The sequence below is a fragment of the Gobio gobio genome, assembly GCF_949357685.1.
Source record: "Gobio gobio genome assembly, chromosome: 8".
In the NCBI taxonomy this organism is placed as follows: Eukaryota; Metazoa; Chordata; class Actinopteri; order Cypriniformes; family Gobionidae; genus Gobio; species Gobio gobio.
The window spans coordinates 23,571,013-23,590,619 of record NC_137114.1 but is presented as its reverse complement, the minus strand read 5'-3'; the positions used below and the strand labels follow the sequence as shown (position 1 = coordinate 23,590,619).

At 40.0% G+C, this 19,607-nt stretch overlaps 1 protein-coding gene across 12 annotated transcripts in view; it reads right to left on the bottom strand.

Annotated features, from left to right (window-relative positions):
- Positions 1-249: 249 nt before the first annotated feature.
- The window catches only part of mecom (MDS1 and EVI1 complex locus), a gene marked incomplete at its 5' end in the record, with an annotated part of 207,183 nt that continues 187,825 nt past the window's right edge, over positions 250-19,607 (bottom strand). For 5 of the 12 annotated variants that reach the window (XM_079823687.1, XM_079823698.1, XM_079823689.1 and 2 more), the window contains 10 exons: positions 250-2,170; positions 2,577-2,748; positions 2,835-3,071; positions 6,898-7,042; positions 7,161-7,330; positions 8,739-8,816; positions 10,063-10,229; positions 13,628-13,654; positions 15,204-15,294; positions 15,393-16,794. In XM_079823687.1, coding sequence (XP_079679813.1) covers positions 2,042-2,170; positions 2,577-2,748; positions 2,835-3,071; positions 6,898-7,042; positions 7,161-7,330; positions 8,739-8,816; positions 10,063-10,229; positions 13,628-13,654; positions 15,204-15,294; positions 15,393-16,794 — 2,618 coding nt within the window. In that variant the 3' untranslated portion in view covers positions 250-2,041. The remainder of the gene's footprint in view (positions 2,171-2,576; positions 2,749-2,834; positions 3,072-6,897; positions 7,043-7,160; positions 7,331-8,738; positions 8,817-10,062; positions 10,230-13,627; positions 13,655-15,203; positions 15,295-15,392; positions 16,795-19,607) is intronic. The other 7 variants (XM_079823691.1, XM_079823695.1, XM_079823697.1 and 4 more) reach the window with 3 other exon arrangements.

The window sequence follows — 19,607 nt, the reverse complement described above, 5'->3', positions numbered from 1 at the left end:
ATATATATATATATATATATATATATATATATATATATATATATATATACATTTAGATTATTGTTATATTTGTATATATATATATATATATATATATATATATATATATATATATATATATATATATATATATATATATATATATATATATATATATATATATATATATATATGTGTATGATATTTTTCTCTTTTGAGTTTGAGTCCGCCTGAAAGAGATAAAGAGACCAAGGGAGACAGAGACAGTCGGAGAGTGCACAGTCCGCCCACACAGGAGTTGTTTTTTTTTATTTCTCAGTAACTCCTCCCACAGTATTGAATTATAATGCAATACAGTTACATTGTAGAAAGCATTAAAACAGAAGTACCTCAACTCACTGATTACTTTTAAAAATGGGATTATAAACATCGACAAAAAAACAAACAAACAAACAAAGTGAAATAGGAAAGATCTGGTCCTTCACCTCGTGAGGATAAACAAAATCTGGCATTTCTCATAGGTTTGGCACAAGAAATCAACATGGACCCAAACGTCACACAAGCTTGCAGACAACCATAGAAAATGACAGGTACAGCTTGGACCAATCATGCGTTTTATGAAGAAATTATATCAGCTGTTTTTATTATTCTTTCCTTTTTTTCTCGATTTTCTTTTTTTTGTTGTATATTTTACAGTTGAATCAATAAATTGTCATACAAAAAAACCTAAGTAATATCTATATCATTTACCAGTTTTATTAGAAGTATAAGCTGTGATGGAACGTTTAATACTATCTGGCATTCAGACTTCTACAAACCCCGGTAGAGTCTCGTCCCCCAACATTTTTCAGTGAGAAATTCTTCATTTCAACACGAGGGGGCGCTTGAGAGCAGTGCTATTCAGTAAACAAACTACAGTTTGCAGAGAAATAAATACAACTTTCAAGATACACAGCAATAACATTGACGACATCAACCGAGAAAAAAAGTGAGACAAAAACAAAGCAACGAACAACAAGGGGGGGTAAAAACACAAGAAACCCATGATTGTCTATAAATGAAAGACACACGAGGACGGTGAAGCTAAAGACTAGCATTCAGGCTATTTAGTGGTCTCGTTCGCCGACTAATGGAAAAGGTTACCGTGGAAAACGATCAAATGCCCTTAACGCAAATTCTACAGATTCAGTTCTTAAACTAGTTTTTCTCAATTTACAATAAAGAAAAAATTGCTAGCATTTTTTTTTTTTTACAAACACTCTTCCAACTTAAAAAAGGAACGAATTAAAAAGAGCGTCTGTTTTCGCACAAACTGGCGGGAAAGTGGGTTGAAGGTAATGCAGTGCTTTAATTGGACAGAACTTGAAAATAGTCACTGTCTCGCTCCTTACTCCCTTTTTTTAACAAGCAGCGTCAGTGAGAGGTCTAAAGGTCACACCTTTTATCTGTAACGGTTTACGTTTTCAAATTCACAAACCTCTGGAGAAAATCTTAAAAGAGGAACATTAAACCCCACGACCCCTCGCATAAGTTTGTAAACCTAAAAGGAACTGTGTTTTGTGTGTCTGCATCTGTGTTTGCGTGTGTGATGTTGTCAATCCTAAATATACTCGCAGGCCGACGGGCGGTTCTGCCATCACATCTGTCTTGTGGAAGACTCTAATCTGTTACTCTTAGTAACGACGGGTTTAGCGGACAAAACTCACAAACATGACACCAATGTTTCATTAGCAATCTCAAAAAACTGTTCACCAGCTGCCACCGCTGTGCAAAACATTGGAACTTGACAGAATAAATACAATTATTATTACGTATTACTACTATTGTCATCATCATCATCGTCGTCTTCATCATCACCATCAAAATTACTGACGCTACTGTCATTCCTACTAACTGTACTTGATCAAACAGTCAATCAATCGTTTGTTCATGTACATGGGATCTTGGTGTGTGTGGCATGAGGATTTGGGCACTTGTGCAGGTGTGTGTGTGTGTGTGTGCGCGTGTGTGGACCGGTAGTGTAACACAATGTTAAGTTAGGTCACATGGTTGCACGGGGGTGTCATACGTGACTGAGGGACTGAATGGCGCTGGTTTCTGCAGCGCGGGCCAAACTGTGCCACATCGGGGCATTATGGGTAGACGAATGGAGTGGATCCTTATCAGCTAGAGACAGCATCATAGCATATGCCTGTAAACAAGAGAGATATATACAGTTCAAATACACAGACTATATTCATGGTAAATCTGATACTCAATTTGACTAATGTTATCTAAAATAAACATTTTTGTAATCAATTTAAAAATAATATTGTAAAAAAAATCTGAATATATATTATTTAGTGCTGTAAAATCGAATAATCGCATCCAAAATCAAAGTTTGTATGTGTGTGTACAGTATATATAAATACACACACATGCATGTATATATTTAAGTTTTTATATTTATATATAATATAAATGACATAAATATATATACATTTCTTAAATATATACATAATAATTATACATTTTAATAATGAAACATTACATATTTTGGATGCGATTAATCGCTTTGACAGGACTAATAAATATATATAAAACAGTCATAGTAATACCTGTGACTTAGACTTCCTGTACAGAGGCTGCTTAATGCCTTCTTGCAGGTGGGCGGGGCCAAAGCTGCCGACATCACTGTCGCTAAGATCTCCGTCCTCCATACTAAAGTGACGGATGTGATCCAGCGTGGAGAAACTGCTGTGATCTTCATCATCCTCATCCTCATTGAACCTGAAAACGATGCAGAGAATATTTTTAAAAGACCCGTTTACAACCGGGAAAAATTAAATGAATGTTTTTTTTCTCCGTACGCTTACCTTCGTGGTGAGGATTTACTGTTCTCCAGATCCTCTGGTCCCTCGAAATCGATGTCATCGTTTATGATGTCATGGTCCAGACTGCTAGGCACGCCATCCTCGCTGGGTTTCCTGGCACTGTCGCTATGCTCCGCCTCCTCTTCCTCCGCTCCGAGCTCCTCCCCTTCTTCTTCGTCCAGGTCACGTGACCCCTGGCCAGGCAGGGCTTTGTCGCCATCAAAATGACTGCCATTTAGCCTGTGGAGAAACGGAGAGAATCGTTTGTAATGACGTCATGCGTTTGCATGGGTTTTTGACTGATGCGCCAATCCCTGATTACAGAAAGAAAATCATTTAGCGCTGAAACCTAGTTCTGTTTGTCTCGAAAAAATAAACCACCTCAAAAAGCAGAACCACATGCCCGCGCTTTCTAAATGAGAGGAAATGCTCAAAGAAAGAAGGCGAGTGTGTGTTGGAGAAAGAGACTGTTTGTCATCAGTTATGAGGGCCCCTGGTTGGCAGAAACGAGCCGCCCATCGGCAGGGCACTTAGACAGCAGGCCTCTACACTTCCTCTCACTTATTTTCAGCTCTTTCTCACTCAGACAGCTCACATCTCCTCTTTCCCTAGTTTATTTTCTTCTTTATCTCCAATTCATCTAATAGGCCAAATATTTAGCTGACAGTCCATTTGGTGAGTGGAGAGAAGGAGCTGCCAAAGCAGCCATTTCCCCACAGAGACAAGAGGCCAGCTATCCAAACTCACACACACACACACGCCAGCCAGCCAAAGGAGACACATTAAGGCTGAATCACTCGTTTTGTCCTGATTCTACTCTTTCCTCAACTTAAAAATAGCAATTTCCTATCCGAACTTTAAGAACAGAGAGGAAAAAGTGCAAATACAGAGAGGAAAAGAAAATAGAAGTTTGTGTGTACAGATGTGTCCAATGAAATGTTCTCAGATCTCAATTAGAGAATTAAACGGACTATATGTAAAAACGTTTTTTTTTTTATTGCCAGTGTGTAAACAATTTGTAACGCAACTTAATAAATAGATTATCTTTAGCCCAATTCGGACGGGACTAGTTTTCAAGGGGGTTAAAATTCATGTTTCACTTTGCGATTTTAATCCCGTCCGAATTTTTCAACGATCCTCTAATCCCGTCCTAATGCAAATGTCCGTGTTTGCTTATGTTGTATTATCCTAACACTTCTCCTCATGTGTTTTTTGACCTTCACAAGCTACCGTTTGCACAGCATTCTTCAGCATGCTTTCATTTAGTTTCAATATGGATGGCATCCGAAGAAAAAATAGCATTAAAAAAATTGACAAATCGCAGAAACTGAGAAGACTGCCAAGTGTCAGGTAAGAGTATAATACTACTACTACTAATAATATAGTAAGATACTTAAGATTTTGCTACTCATTTATGCACGTTTATTATAAACAGCCACTGCTATAAACTCAATATAATACATTTAATGTATTTATAATACATTAAAATCATATCAACAAATAATCATTTAAAAGACACGTCATACGTATGCAAAGTAAGTAAACTTTATGAGTTTATAGCACTGGCTGTTTATAATAAACGTGCTAGAATCACCTTCTGCAACGGTCACATCTAGAAAACAAACACTCCCACCTCTGTATTAAAGTCCCGTCCGAATCGGTGCATGAAATCACAGACGTTGAGTGATAAGAACTATAACTCAAACGTCGTTTAGAAAACTAGTCCCGTCCGAATAGGGCTTTTGAAAGCCTGTAGACTGATTTTTCTTCTTTTTAAGGACCCGGGACGTTTTTGCCAGGAAAATCAAAAGGATGTGACACATACTTCCGAGTATGTTTACAAGCGTTTACACACACTTCCGAGAGCCTCTCTTCCGTTCTGACACATTCAATAAATGCTTATACAACGATGATGATGCTGAAAGTGCCATTCTGTACTGTAATGTCAATATGTCCTGCCAAGAAAAGGGATTAATTCATCTATATAGTCTCAAATGTACTTTATAATCAAACTATCATAATGTGTAATTTTAATAACCTCATCTGTTGACATGATGCCGTTGAATTGCACATTGCAATGATCATATGTTGTCTTAACTGCTCACCGCTGTCATTTTTGTTGTGTGTTTATTCTGTTATTGAGAGGAAAGCAAGCAGCACATATTCACATATTCGTCTAAACAGATATGGGTCAGCAGTGTGGACAGCGTTGGGATGTTCGTTAACGGTATTTCACGGCAAAGGTATTTCCAGCTTCTTTTGTACTTCTAAGCAAAGAACGGAAAAGCACTTTGTGGCCTTAAATCACGTTCAGTCTCTTGTACATTATGTTGAGCAATAAGTTGCTGGCTGAAGTTCAATTAACGGCCACCGGTGTCGCTAATAACAAGGGTTTCTGAATTCTACGTATAGCCCCTTTAAAAAACCTCACCTGGAAATGATGAGCCAGAAATGATGTATCAGAGAGAGAAAATATTAATACAATAATACATACAAATAATAACGGTAATAATAAAAAGTAGCTAATCATGTCTTTCTTTCATCTTGAAAGGATTTGATAAGAAATCTCTATCTATCATTCCATCTATCCATCCCTCCATCTACTTCCAGCTGACCACTTTTGTGGTCAGCTATCCGAATTCATTTAATAGCTCAATATTCTTATTCTGTGTCAACAATCTTCAGTAGAAATTTAAGACAAAGTAGATCCTGAAATGAAAGATAACTTGAGAACTTCATTATGTCTGCTGAGCTATAAAAAAAGCAAGCCCTGAGCAATAACATTTTCCTCTAGGCTTCATCTCTCACCTCGGTTCCTTTCTTCAGATTAGCATAACGGCGCGAGGGTTAACCCTTTTCACATCCGATAATCCCCGAAATCACCTCCTCTCATCACCCCGCACCTCGCTAACACCGCGAGAGCGGCAACGCGAGAACGAGAGAGGCAACGATGGCGTGATGATGAAAACAGATCGGCTAATTAGAGAGAGCTGTGGTAATTTGTGGAGGATAAAGTATCTATCAGGAGCAGTCACTCTGACAGGAAACATTCAGCGACCTCTGACCTGCTCTCCCACACCTACTTCCTGTTCACAAATACATGTTGGGACCAGATGTGCGACGCGCGCAAACACACAGTCGATGTTGTAATGACTCTAGGATCCTTTTAATGAAACAATGAAGAAATCAAAAACCCTAAGCCTGCGAGATCTTTATCTGACTCAATCTGTCACACACACACACGGACGACCAGGTCAAACATTTAAACCGTCATGCAACCTGATGATCATTGCTGGGAAATGATCAACGATAATTATCATATGCAGATGGCAAAATTCATGTACGCACACGCAGCCAAAAGTCAACAGCGTTCTGCACGCGCTCGCAATCGGCCAATCAGTAATCACGTCCTGCTGGAGACCTGCCCCAATCTTTGCTCTTAAAAACCGCAGGCGACAAGGTAATGATTAACAACCATACTGAATATATGTACACACACAGATAGGCTCACATGTGCGGTTAATACACACTGCGATACCAGTCCGTTCCTTTCATGTGATGGTATTCACTCAGAGGTGAGGGTTAATGAATAAGGCATGAGAAGTGTTGTGTTCAGTAATGTTTGTGTATAATAACCTCCATTCTGCCTGAAGCAACTAGCGCCAACTGATGACTGACAGCCTAATGGACACTCTGTTTGCGTGTGAGTGTGTGTGTGTGTGTGAACCCGCACATGACTGAGTGTAGTTTTCGGTAAGATACTGAGTTGAAGTTTGAGTTTTGTGAATACCGGAAATTTTACATAAAAGATCAATTTGTTTTTTACTCCTGATATACATTGAATTGAAAAAAAATAAAAAAAATAAAATGTATACATAAATAATAATATAAAATAAAATATTCAGATTTGACAGAAGGAAGCGGACTGAAGGCCGATATGAAGCACACACACTAACCACCAAGCCAAGGCTCCGATGACAAATAAGCCGTTTTACCCAATAAAGGTTATATTTTGTATACGGACACTGTATTTATTAATGTAACAGAGGAAGAAGACGGTGTTTACCCTTCCTCGGAGTGTGACGGAGATGTGGCGTTCCGTGCCGTGTTACTGATGAAGTTTCGTATTTCGTTAAAATACGAGTCTTCCTTGTCCTCCAAGATGGCACTGCCACTGTCCAGCTCTGAACGGGGCGACGACATCGCCGTGCCTACACATAAAACACAACACATAGTAGATTATTAAATTAATAATAATAATAATAACCATTAAGAGTCACTAACTAATTTAGTTGAAAAAGTTGCGATATTATGTGTGTGTGTGTATACCTGATAAATTACCATTCTCGTGTTTTTTGAGGTGCCGGTCCAGGTTGGTTTGTTGGCCGAAGCAGCGGTCGCACAGGTGGCATTTGAAGGGTTTCTCTTTGTTATGGATGTTACGGATGTGGCGCTGAAGATTTGATGAAATACTGAACGAACGATCGCAGTACTTACATCTGCGGACACACATGTACAACATATTAGACAATACAGTATTCACAATGTACAGACACGAGAAATCAAGCTCTGCCACTTTATCTGTCTCGCACACACGCAGGGTCCTAAACACATGATTGAGTGGTCGTGAACTCTTTGTCTCTAATCTTTGGCCAACTCAGTAACACTCAAACTCTCTCGTCCACATCCTCCCCCTGCCTTGAAAACGACTGCATGTGCCAAGTCTCTTCACGCAGAATTATCCCGTATGATTACGTGATCATATCTTCCCCTCGACCGTAGAGTTGTGCGCTAAACTGCGTCTCCCAGGAACCTGTTATCTCTCCCTCGCTCTCTCCGCCTCGCCACCCCCCCTCCCTCCAAAAGCAACAGAAAAAATAGAAATTAAATTGTAGTTAAAGGCTGATCACCGGCTCGTTTAAAGCCCTGCCAGCACGAGGAGATTGAGGCTATCTGGAAAGTAACACAGCCCTGTACAAACCTCCCCTGTGGTCATACGGACCACAAACGCAGTGTGTGCGCACGCCTGTTTCTGTGCAGTATTTTAATACTCCCTGAAAGAGTCTGAGGCCCAAACACAGGCCTAATTACCCAGCTGCCTTTGCTGGCCCACAGCTGTACGGCACTCATCACCTCTATTATTCATACACACTTCCTTCAGTCTCCTTGTCTGTATGTCCTTCTCTCTCGTGGACTTCACCTCACTCTTTCCCAATGACAATAACTGCATATGTCGAAAAACGAAAAATACAAAAAAACATTTACTATGGAGATTTCCATGATATTCCAGGATTTTATTAAATTGTGTAAAAAAAAACAAATGTGATCTCCATCATAGTTCCAGGTTTTCAATGACAGATTTATCTAAGAACAGTTCACCTCCTCAATCTTTTCCCAATGATGATATCTGCTTATATTATGGTTATGTTTAATGACACACTCTCTATATATTGCGGACAGATTATACTGACATGACTGAAAAATTTAAACAGAAATGACATGCTTTTAAAAAATGTAAAAGTATAAGAACACTAACTAATATTAAAAAAGTATTTGTATTAAATATTATAATCACAATAATTATTCTGCCAGTACGGTTTATTATAGCTTAATTGTTTGTACCAAGTTGGTGCATTAATCCGTGGCAACAAATGGCCACTGCACGGAGGAAAACCTCATTAACATACATCCGAATTGGCATAATTTCACCAGTTTACGGACCCGTGGTATAACCCATATCTGGTCAGTAATACTCCCGGATTCACCCGAAATTCTGTGGTATATACAGGAGTACACTGGTCCGTATGCACATATTTACATGCAGTGTCGACTGATGTGCTATATTCTTACATTATTACATCAAACAGTATATATATTTGTGTGTGTGTGTGAGAGAGAGTGTGTCACCTGTAAGGCTGCTCTCCTGTGTGTGTCCGTAGATGTCTTGTAAGGTTGGCCGAGCGTGGGAATATCTTGCCACAGTATCTATAGGGGAAGGAAACAGATCTCCAGGAACAATACTCAGCAATACACACACAAACACGCTTCCCAAAAACCCCCTGCATTCCATGCTCAGTGCTGTCAACACTCATTAAACATCAAACAAATGTTTACTGAAACATCTTATTAATCAAACAAACCAAAGTTATTATAAATATGATCACTATAATAAATATTCATTTATTATACTGGTGTCACGAAATACTGGTATTGGCATTTAATTTAATTAATTTTTTTTATTATATTACATTTACATTTTACATTTTACATTTATGCATTTAGCAGACGCTTTTATCCAAAGCGACTTACAACTTGGGGGTACAATAAGCGAATGGTCGTGAAGAGTCGAGTGAGCGCAACAAGTGCCTGAAATACTTAGTCCGTGTACATTTCTCAGTGTAGCACAGGCTAGAGTAGGGAGGGAAAGAGGAGGAGAAAGAGGAAAGGAAATAATTTTTTTAAATTTTTTTTTATTAAGAGGTTAAGTGCTCATGAAAGAGATGAGTTTTTAGTTGACTTTTGAATGTTGTCAACGAGTCAACGAATATTGATATTGTGTCAATACTACACGTACAATAATATTGTAAATAACCCAGCAACAGACACTGTAGTTTATATTTAAAATATATAATTTACCATACAATTTGCTTAGTTGTTTGCTTACTTACTTTGTTTTTAGATTATTTTGATTCATTACTATATCGTTAGCTTAGTTTTGTTTGTTTAACAATGCATTACTGAGTAATTACTTACTGTAATTTAATTACTTTTCCCTAGAATAATTAGAGTAATTTCACAGTTACTTCTGATGCAATTCCATTAAATACTGTATAGACTACAGAACAATTCAATATAAAACAATAGTGGATTTAATATAAAAAATTTACATCTAATGATAAAATGTATGTTCTTAATGTAAAACACTTTGGTCACTTCAAGAATAATTGATGCAGTTTTATATTATTTATCAGAAGAAAAGAGCAGTTTGATGTCTATCCTTGTATTGTTCAAATAGTCAAGGTTGATATAAGTAATTCAATACTTTTATAGAAAGAGTAATTAGTACAGTAATGATGTAGTAGCTAATAGTTAATAACTTTTTTAATTAAGAGTAACTTATCCAACATTATATATATATATAGAGTTTGTTTTACTCGTGGTATTTAAGAAGAAGAATTGAAGATATTGTCATAATGTTCTGGAGGAAGTTGATGCTCATCGTCATGGTTACCTGCAGGTGTAGCGCTCTTTGCCCTTGCGTAACAGTGTCTCAGGAAGGGTGGTGGGCGGAGCCCGGAAGTCGAACATGGAGGGAACGGAACGCATGATGTCACCGCTTTCTGGCTTCAAAGAGCCGAAGGATTCCAGCTTTTCTGCCATGTTTTCAATCGCCGACATCTGCGAGAGATAGAGAAAAGTTTTATTACCTCATTGTGAGGTCCTTAAGGACACACATCCCCACTGTGTTACCCGCATTTATTGACATGGAGTTGCGTTCTACCACAGATGTGTGGGGAAAAACGCAGACCGTGAACTTTCACTCGCGGATAACAGTGTGAAATGCTTTCGCTGATCTGTAATGTCCAATTTTGGCGCACAAACACAAATAACAATGCACGTTATAAGATGGACCACACATGTGCACGCACACACACACACACACACACAGATTCATGTGGATAAGAACTGCTGCCAATTTACTAATTAAGCCTAACAGTTGCTTTCATCAGAAATGGACACACTCTCAAAGGGGAAGCAGCTACATGTGTGTGTCAGCCAGAGAATGAGAACAACATAAGGCCTGTGTGTGTGTGTGTGTGTGTGTGTGTGTGTGTGTGTGTGTGTGTGTGTGTGTGAGCGCACTGAAGAGCAGGAGTGATTCATGTCCTATGTTGGCCATAAAGCATTCAGTGCACAATATGAGCAGACAGCACATTCGTCAATATGAAAGATGTTGACATTACTGATCAAGGCTGAGACAGCAGTAATAATGATATCATAGGAAGGAGAAGGAGGGGACGGAGCTGAGGGAGGGAGGGCTGGGGGGTCCCTGTAGGCGAGCAGGCCTATCAACCGCAGCGCAACAGTGAGGGCTTTCAGAAAGCAGAGCGGATTTGCATTATTTCATGTGTGTATTGAATTTTCCCTTTTTCTTATTTCGGATTTTGTTGACAAATCAGTCCTGATTCCCAGTGAAAGACGCACGCACACACACACACACAGAGAGAGAGACTTGGATACATAAACACACAAAAAATGTCTGTTTCCTTCAGGAGAAAAGTTAAGAAAGAAAGAAAGTTTCTCCTGGAACCAACTGAGAGCCAATGGGGGCTTGTATCTCCAGCTCCACAAGGTCTCAAATTGCGCTCAGATTTTCTGTCTCCAATCAGAATTCAAAGATCTCAATATAAACTCGACTCATTTCTCATCAAGTTCCTCCAAGACTAAGTCATCTGAGCTCTGTTATGTAGGAAAGAATGAAATAGACCGTTAAAAAAAAAAGTTTGATGGCACCTCCACCACCATGGATGGCATTGCTATCGAGATCTTTTGCAGAAACATCGAAGAAAGAAAGGGGCTAGATCTTTGCATTTACTAATATTATGTGAAAAGAGGGGACAAAGAAAGGGGCACTGAAAGAGAGAGAAAGATCAACACAAGATAATGTGGACGTTTGATGAGGAATGACAGCTGGGAGTTAAAGTTCTCCATTGGAACGTCAGGATCACATCCTCCGGGAGGATGTGAAGTGTCAGACCTGTTTGACACCAACTCTCTCTCCCTCTCTCCATAAATCACAGACAGAGAGAAGGAGGGAGAGATTGACAGAGAGATAGAAGTGTATCAAATGAAGTACTGTCATGCAGTATATCTAGATGATGTGCTGTCTCTACTAATGCTCGGCTAACACTCTATTAGCATCTCGAACTCAACAAAACATTGCCATTTTTCACTTAGCCTGACCACGAAACCACAACACTTGGAGTAAACATATTTTTATCTAGTTATCTAATTATCTAAATGAGCACATATACATAAATATACAGTCATAAAGTAAATATATACTGTAATTATTTTTACATTAGTTTAGACAGATTTACTGTATCTTGTTTGGACACTTGTCACTTGTTTCTCTGCACAATGAGATTAAATGCGGACCAAAAAAAGACTTTTGCTCACGTCTCCTGCTTCTAGAAAAATACCACAGTCATTTCATGCGACTCCTTTAGATTTTCAGAAGAGATCTCAACAATGCCTCAAACTGTGCTCAGATAGCAAAGTCTGCAATCAAAAGTTAATTTTAATGAGCTCAAACATGATCTGCACTATGCTATCAACATTCATTTTATAGCTCTATGATCACACTGCATGTCAACAATTGTCTCATTTTCATTTTCCCTTAGGGATTTAAGACTTCTGGGCTATGAAAGAGCAATAAAACATTCCTCCGGGCCAGAGGTTTGGTCCACAAAGTACATCTAGGTCAAAAACACACACATTCACACATGCATATTTTATAGTCATTTTGATTGGACCTTGAAGTCTAAACATATTACCATAGATTGGTATCTCTAAGATTGCTGTAACAACTAAGTCCAAAGAAATCTGTGATTGGCACCGAATGGACTTCCTGGATCGTTAAGTAGCCTTCACCCTCTCCATCTCTCTCGCTGTGGTAGGGCAGCTGTTGAGTTGCCCATTCTCAGTAGTGTGTGCCTGAGAGGCCCTTCATTAGTAAGAGCTTTTTCAATTGTTGATCTTATCAGGGTTCCAGATGTCTTGGGTCTGGAAACCCCCCTTGTGCTATATCACACACGCTCAGAGAGGGGTCCCAGAGAGACTGTTACCCCTCCAGTGATGCGATGCCGTACGGGGAGTGTCGCCACCCTAAATCAGAGCCGTGGTCTGTTACTCTCTCTATGTAAATAATCACATTCACTGCATTATCAGTGGTAGCCATCAGAAATAACAACTGTTCTGTCTGCTTAACACACACACTGGCACACAAGAGCGGAGACATGAGTGCACCAAATGACACAAACACAACAGATTAATTCACACGGGCACAGTCAAAAGACATTTGAGTTGTGTGTTTTTATATAGTTAGAAGATCAAATGTGCCATTTTATCGTACTTAAATCCAAAAAATGAATCAATCTGTTGCCATGCATTGAACAAATAACACAAAAAAGTACAAAAGAACGGATGTTTACTGACTAAACATTAATCTTCTCGGAATGGAAATGACTTTGGACCAGATTTGTGTTTTAAGTATGATTTGAGCCGCTTTTCCACTGCCGGGCCAAACCGTTTTAGTTGCTTAACCGTTCCATTCCGTGCCGATCCGGCCCATCCGCCGTGGATTTGGTTTAATTTTCCATTGTGGGGCTGATAACGGAGCTCTTTGGAATAATACAAATGCGTCAGTCGTTGCCTTGTTAATGCAGAAAATTACAGATATGATATGAGATCTAAATAGTGCCAAATCCTGAGTTGGGACGTCACCACACCCATTCTAGATGCTGAGAGTTCCCGGGCCAGGAACAGTTTCTAATCGCGCTGTGCCGAACCAAGCTCAAGTGTATAACTGAAACTATTCGGTCTGACGGTAATGCAGCTGTGGTCCATGCATTTGTTTGTTTGAGCCATGCATTACATCTAGCATGTCATGCTAATAGTGAGCTGCAGTGTACATGTAGCAACAGGGTGATTGGCAAGAAATTATTAATCATGTGAGTGTGTGTGTGTGTGTGTGTGGTGAAAGAACATGAATAACTTGGTTTGGAGAAACTTACCCATGTTCTCTGATCAGGCATGCGAAACTGGAGGCAGGACAGAAGGGAAACAGCAAATCAAAATCAAGAATCAGACTGGTTGCGTGTGATTATGCAATGTGATGTTTAGTAAAGGTTAGCATTCCACACTTTATTTTATTTTTCCAGTGGTTATCAAATTCTTTTTACCATCATTGAATCATTGAAACTTTCATTTTAATGCTAAATGTACTTATATTGTACGATTTCTTCATTTTTTTCTCCCCAACAATCCACTTGATCTCCCACTGTGCTCTTCTGCCTAGCATCAAACTAATACGAAACATTTTAAACTGCATTTCCCATAATACGTCTGTGCTGTCAATAGTGTCCCTGGTGCTGATTAGAGAGTCCAGAGAGCATAGTGCAGTAAAGTAGATGCTGATAGGTCACCTCGTTAGGCAGTGTGTCAGGGACATACGGATATTATCTCACGCAGACACAAAGCATACACAGGGAATAAATCAGGCCAATGAAACAGCCCATAAAACACTGTCCTGGAACAGCCAATAAAACACTACACCAGTAAGCGTCTGTGTGTGTGTGTGTGTGTGTGTGTTTCAGGGTCTTTATGTGTACCAGACGTGGGTGTGTGGGTTTATAAGAGACCTATGTATTATTTTTACAGAACACTGATAGCGAACACACAATGACATAAAGCAGACAGGTCACTTAATACACACAAATGAGGTTACATAGAAACTCGGGCACAAAACCACACACTTATACTCTGACTAAATCACTCATTACAGATGCACAAATCACATAGAATTGCAATAAACACACACAGGCACACACACACACTTATACATACTCTCCATCCAGGGATATGGGTCAGTGTCTGGCAGTTTAATAGGGTATCATATTGTGACATCATAATCAAAGACACCCACACAGAGACGTGTCACAAAGCCTCCACCCTGCCTGAATCTCACATCTGGTCCTGATCACTCAGTAAAAGAACCACACGGAGGAACATGGGAGTCGCTATGCTAATACTAAAACACTGGGGCCCTGTAAAGCTACTGCCAACATACTGTAGCTATTACGTCAATACTAGCGTCATCAGGAGTTATTTGTCAATATTGGAAATTGCATTCAATGGGACAAGTAATGTTATGTTAGCATTTCAAATTACTTTGAATTTGGTTAATGTACTGAACTTCACTTAAAGCAGCAGTAAGCGATTTCTGCATCCGAAATAGACTAAACTGAAATGTGTCATTACAGTAAAATAATGGGATATCCAGTTTGAATGTTTCTCAAACACTTATTTGCCTGTAAAACAAGAGGCTTGATGTTTTTAGCATGGAATTTACGCACCACCTTTTTTGTTAATATTGGTGGGAACTAACAGATGAGGAAGCTTTCAAGCTTTCAAGCAAGGAAGCTTTTTTTTAAATCTGCGTTTGAGTCTGGAACAGCTTGCATTAACACTGACTGCAGTAGCACAGAAAGAGGCGATTGAAAATAGGCTAATGATTTGTGCAGGACTATGGGGATGAAGTAATAAAATAAAATGGAGTCAGCAGTGGGAAAATATTCAGACAAATCTCACCTGTGGGTGGAAGAGAAATCCAGGAGCCGGCCGCATATACTTGTCCTTGAGGACTTCGAATGGATCGTTCATCTTTCTCTTCTCAACCCTGCTGATGTTAAATTTCTATCAGTTCTCATAGCGAGTTTAACCAAATTAAATCTATTCCGTTGCGCTAACACAGTAGGAAGCACATGTGATTGACAGTACCTGTAAATGGGATCCATGAAGAAAGGCGTAGGTCTTGCGTGTTGGAGGGATGGGTCAGCTTTGGGTGGCTCTGGTTCCACCCTCTCCTCACCAAAGACAGGGTTCTTTTTTAACTCTTCCCCTCTTACGCTCTTTCCTCGACTTCGCCCACCAAGACTGAGGTCCAATGGCTGATCCTGGTTGGCTGATTGTACATGTGAGGCTTCTGGTTTCGAAGGGGCGCAGGTGGCTGCAAGACGTTCTTCCTTCCGCTTGGTGGTGAGGTCAAAAGGTGATTCAGCCTTTCTGCCCTGAAGTTTTTTACCCTCAACCGGAGGGCTTTCTGGCTCCACTTTGTGGCCTGGAGGTCTAAGTTGCTCCCTTTCAGGGAAAGGATAGACTGATGGAGAGAACGCAGGAAAGAACGATAGAGGGAACATGGAAGGGTATGGCAATGCCCCAACTTTTTTGTCTTGCAGGCCTGCAAGTCCAGTGGAACCAAAGTATTTCTCAGCAATTGAGGCAATTGCCTTGATCGAGTCATTAACGGCACCGGAAACAGCCGTTTGCTCATCCAAAGATGGTGGGACGAGCCCCGGCACAGGGAAGTCTTTTCCATTATTGGTGTTACTGCTACTACTGGAGCTAACAAGAGTTGGGCTTTGGGCATCACTGAACCCGCTGGATTTCCTTTTCGGCCCTTTGCCATTTTCCCGCACTCGCACTCTTTCCCGGTCGCTTTCTGCTTCACTCTCCAACTCGGAACCTGAAGTGCTCTCCAGTTCACTCCCACTCGGAGTGCTGACGTCATCCAGATCGCTACTCTCCGACTGGTCGCTCATCTTCCCGCTCTGCCTTGGCTTGGAGACGGATCCTTCTCTCTGACGCTCCATGCTCTCGCCCTCCCCGTTGAATGAATCCTTGCGCAAACTCTTCAAAAGGTCATGCGACCCAGAGATGGGTGAGGACACTAGTGGACTCTTCCGTAGTTCAGTGCTTGGAGGGCCATTAATGGGTGATGTGGATGGGATTAGAGGGGGCCGGTGATAAAGTCCCGATGGGAAAAGTCCTGGAAAACTGAACGGGAATGCTGGAGGGGCTGCTGGGAATGTCAGCCCACCATGGTGCCGGTTCGTCCCAAAATAGTCTGCTAAACCAGGACTCCCATGGCTCATTCCAGCCAGTGCGGATTTGTCCAGACCAGGGGTGCCAGGGAGGGCCATGCCTTGGGCAAATAACCCTCCTGCAGCAGCAGCGAAATGGTTTTTACCCTCGCAAAAGCGCCGATGCTTGTTTAGGGATGACGTGGTGCTAAACATCTGGCCACAGTCTTTGCACTTGATCTGAGTGCGACAGTCAGCGTGCATGCGCTTGTGGCGGCACAGATTGGAGAACTGCGTGTAAGATTTGTGGCAGACCTCACCTAGAGACAGTGAGACATGGACATACAGCATAAAAGGACGGCCGCTTTTGGCTTGTCACACACATCCATTAACAAAACAAACAAAAATGCAGGATAAGCAAGGATGGCAAATAAAAGAATGCAATGTCACACGCAGGTGCACACACACACACACACATACACACAGACAAGGACATCACAATGGCTCTATTTTAAGCGTGAGAAGGAAACAGAGTTGAATGAATCCTCTCCCGCAGGTCCGTTCCCATGGACCAAGCGACGTCTCTGTCTATCATACACACACACACACACACACACACACACACACACACACACACACACATCTCACATCGTTACACACTATTCAATCTTCAAACAATGTTCTTGAAAACTCATGATGGATCCTAAACTCTTGTTCATGTCATTGCACACACACTCCGTCCTCACGGCAGTGTATACAGTTAAATCTCTAATGCAGACTCTGAAAGTAATAAAATCACCCTATACATTACCAATCTAACACCTCTAGTGTGAAATGAAGCCTTTTAACCACCCGCATTTCTCATCATAATCACATATCTTATTGCAAACGTGACATTTTTTTTAAATTTATGGAAGCTAGGGAGTCTAGCAGGGTGGTTTTGCTAATCCCTGTCAGATTGCATGAGGTGTGAGGTGCGGAATGAGAGGATGTTCTACCGCGGGATGTGTTTATGGAGTCGGTCACTCACAGAGACTGATCAAGAGATGGGATGTAAATATTAGGGCAAGGCAAGAGGATGACTTAAAGATATAGGAAAGAAAAGTCTGTCATTATTACTCACCCTCATGTTGTTCCAAACCTATATGACTTTCTTTCTTCTGCAGAATACAAAAGAAGATATTCTGAAGAACTCTTTTTGTTCATACAGTGAAAGTTAGTAGGGGTTCAAAACAACATTGGACCCCATTGACTTTCACTGTATGGATAAAAAAAAAAGTTTGGAACAACACAAGGATGAGTAAAAAATGATTTTGGCGAACTATCCCTTTAAGAGTTTACGGTGGGTTTTTTCTCACACACGCATACTTACTGCTTGGATATTGTACATTCAGGAAACACAGTAGACATACGCACACACACACACAGACAGACAGACACACACATCGCTTTATAATTGTGAACAACTGGACACACTCGGATGAACAGGTGTGAAATCTGGGGCGTGTGTGAGGGAAGATCTGTGGGCACTTCAGAGTGCTGTGTTTTGTCAGGTCCTAATAAACCGTAACAAAATATTATAAACACATTCCTCAGTGGTGAACAGCCAGTAGTAAAATAAATGTGCTTGAGTGTTTGTGTAAAAGAGAGATTTTCTCTTGTAGTTTAACATAATTAGCAATATGTTTTGCCAATGTTTGTTTCAGTAACAAACGCAGAATGAAGTATATGAACACATACAGTACTGTACATGCAAACGAAGGCACAAAACATGAAACCTCATTAGTGATTCATTTGGAAAACCGAGTACAATTTGATTGAATTACATTTTATTAATACTTCTCAGTTTTGAATGAAATATAGGTATATTAATTATAAAAAATAAGACTATGGAGGTAGCTGACTAGAGAGCATATACGTGCCTGTGTACGTATAAAAGTGCATGTGTGTGGTGTATCCAGTGTGTGTGTTGTTGCGAGGTCATTAAGTGTTGTTAGCTGAGCTTGTTCAAATGCTGATTGCTGTAAATGGCTGTGTGCTAGTCTCCGTATGAGCTGGGCTGCATGTGGTAGTGATTTCCCTGGAATGGCCAGAGTTAGCAAGCTAGTTACTGTCTGATATGCGGTGATGGGGGGGGGCAACGTCTACACGAGCTGTGTGGGATCAGCACTCCGAGGGTCAATGCAAGAAGTTCAATTGGGCAAAGTTCAAAGGTCGCAGTATGGTTTAAGACGTTAAAAGCGTTATGAGGGGAAAGTGAGCTATTTATGCAGGATGAGATTAAGAATTCAAGTCATTCACGTATGAGGTCGGCGGTTAAAGGTCATGCATTGAGCTGGTTTACCGACGAGCATTATAAGAAAATGTAGGGTACACATGCACCAATTGTGTGTACCAAAAGACTCAAAGTTTATATGATTATAAGAACATGACTATGTTGCTATTTATAAATACAGTCATAAACATCTATGCTAGATTTGACCCCTAGAATCAAAAGACTCAGGTGTTGGAAAGTGAACCATCACACACCCCAGCACAAATGGAGTGTACACATGAACAGAGACCACACACTTTCAAACACACACACAGTCAGTAAATACAGTGCATCAAACATCCTAGCCTGTAAAAAAAGTAGTTTTAGGTTATAGCAAATTAACACAGAATAACACATTTGTATTGAATTAAAAATAATATTTATGTTGATTAGATATAAATAGGAATCAATAATAATAAACAATTTAACAATATTATTAACTATTAATAATAATACAATTAGTAATAATTAATATATAATATTAGTATACTTCTCAGTACCTTGTGTTAAAGACAACATGAGATCAAAATTGCCCCCATTTTATTTCATAATACACATTCCTGGTTGTATTGTGCATGGTTTATCAGTTCATGCTTTTATCAGGAAAGGAAAACTTTAATCTCTAAAAAGCTTTACTTCTCTGACTGACACTTTTCACAATCCAATTCACTTTTTCTTCCTGTTGTTTTTCTGTGAAATGTGTCATTTTGGAAGTAAAATGGTGTAAATGCGGTTTCATGTTGACTTTAAAAAAGTGCAAGATCAGAATGATAGACAGATCTGACATCAACATAAGTGCTGGATAACCCAGGCCAGCCG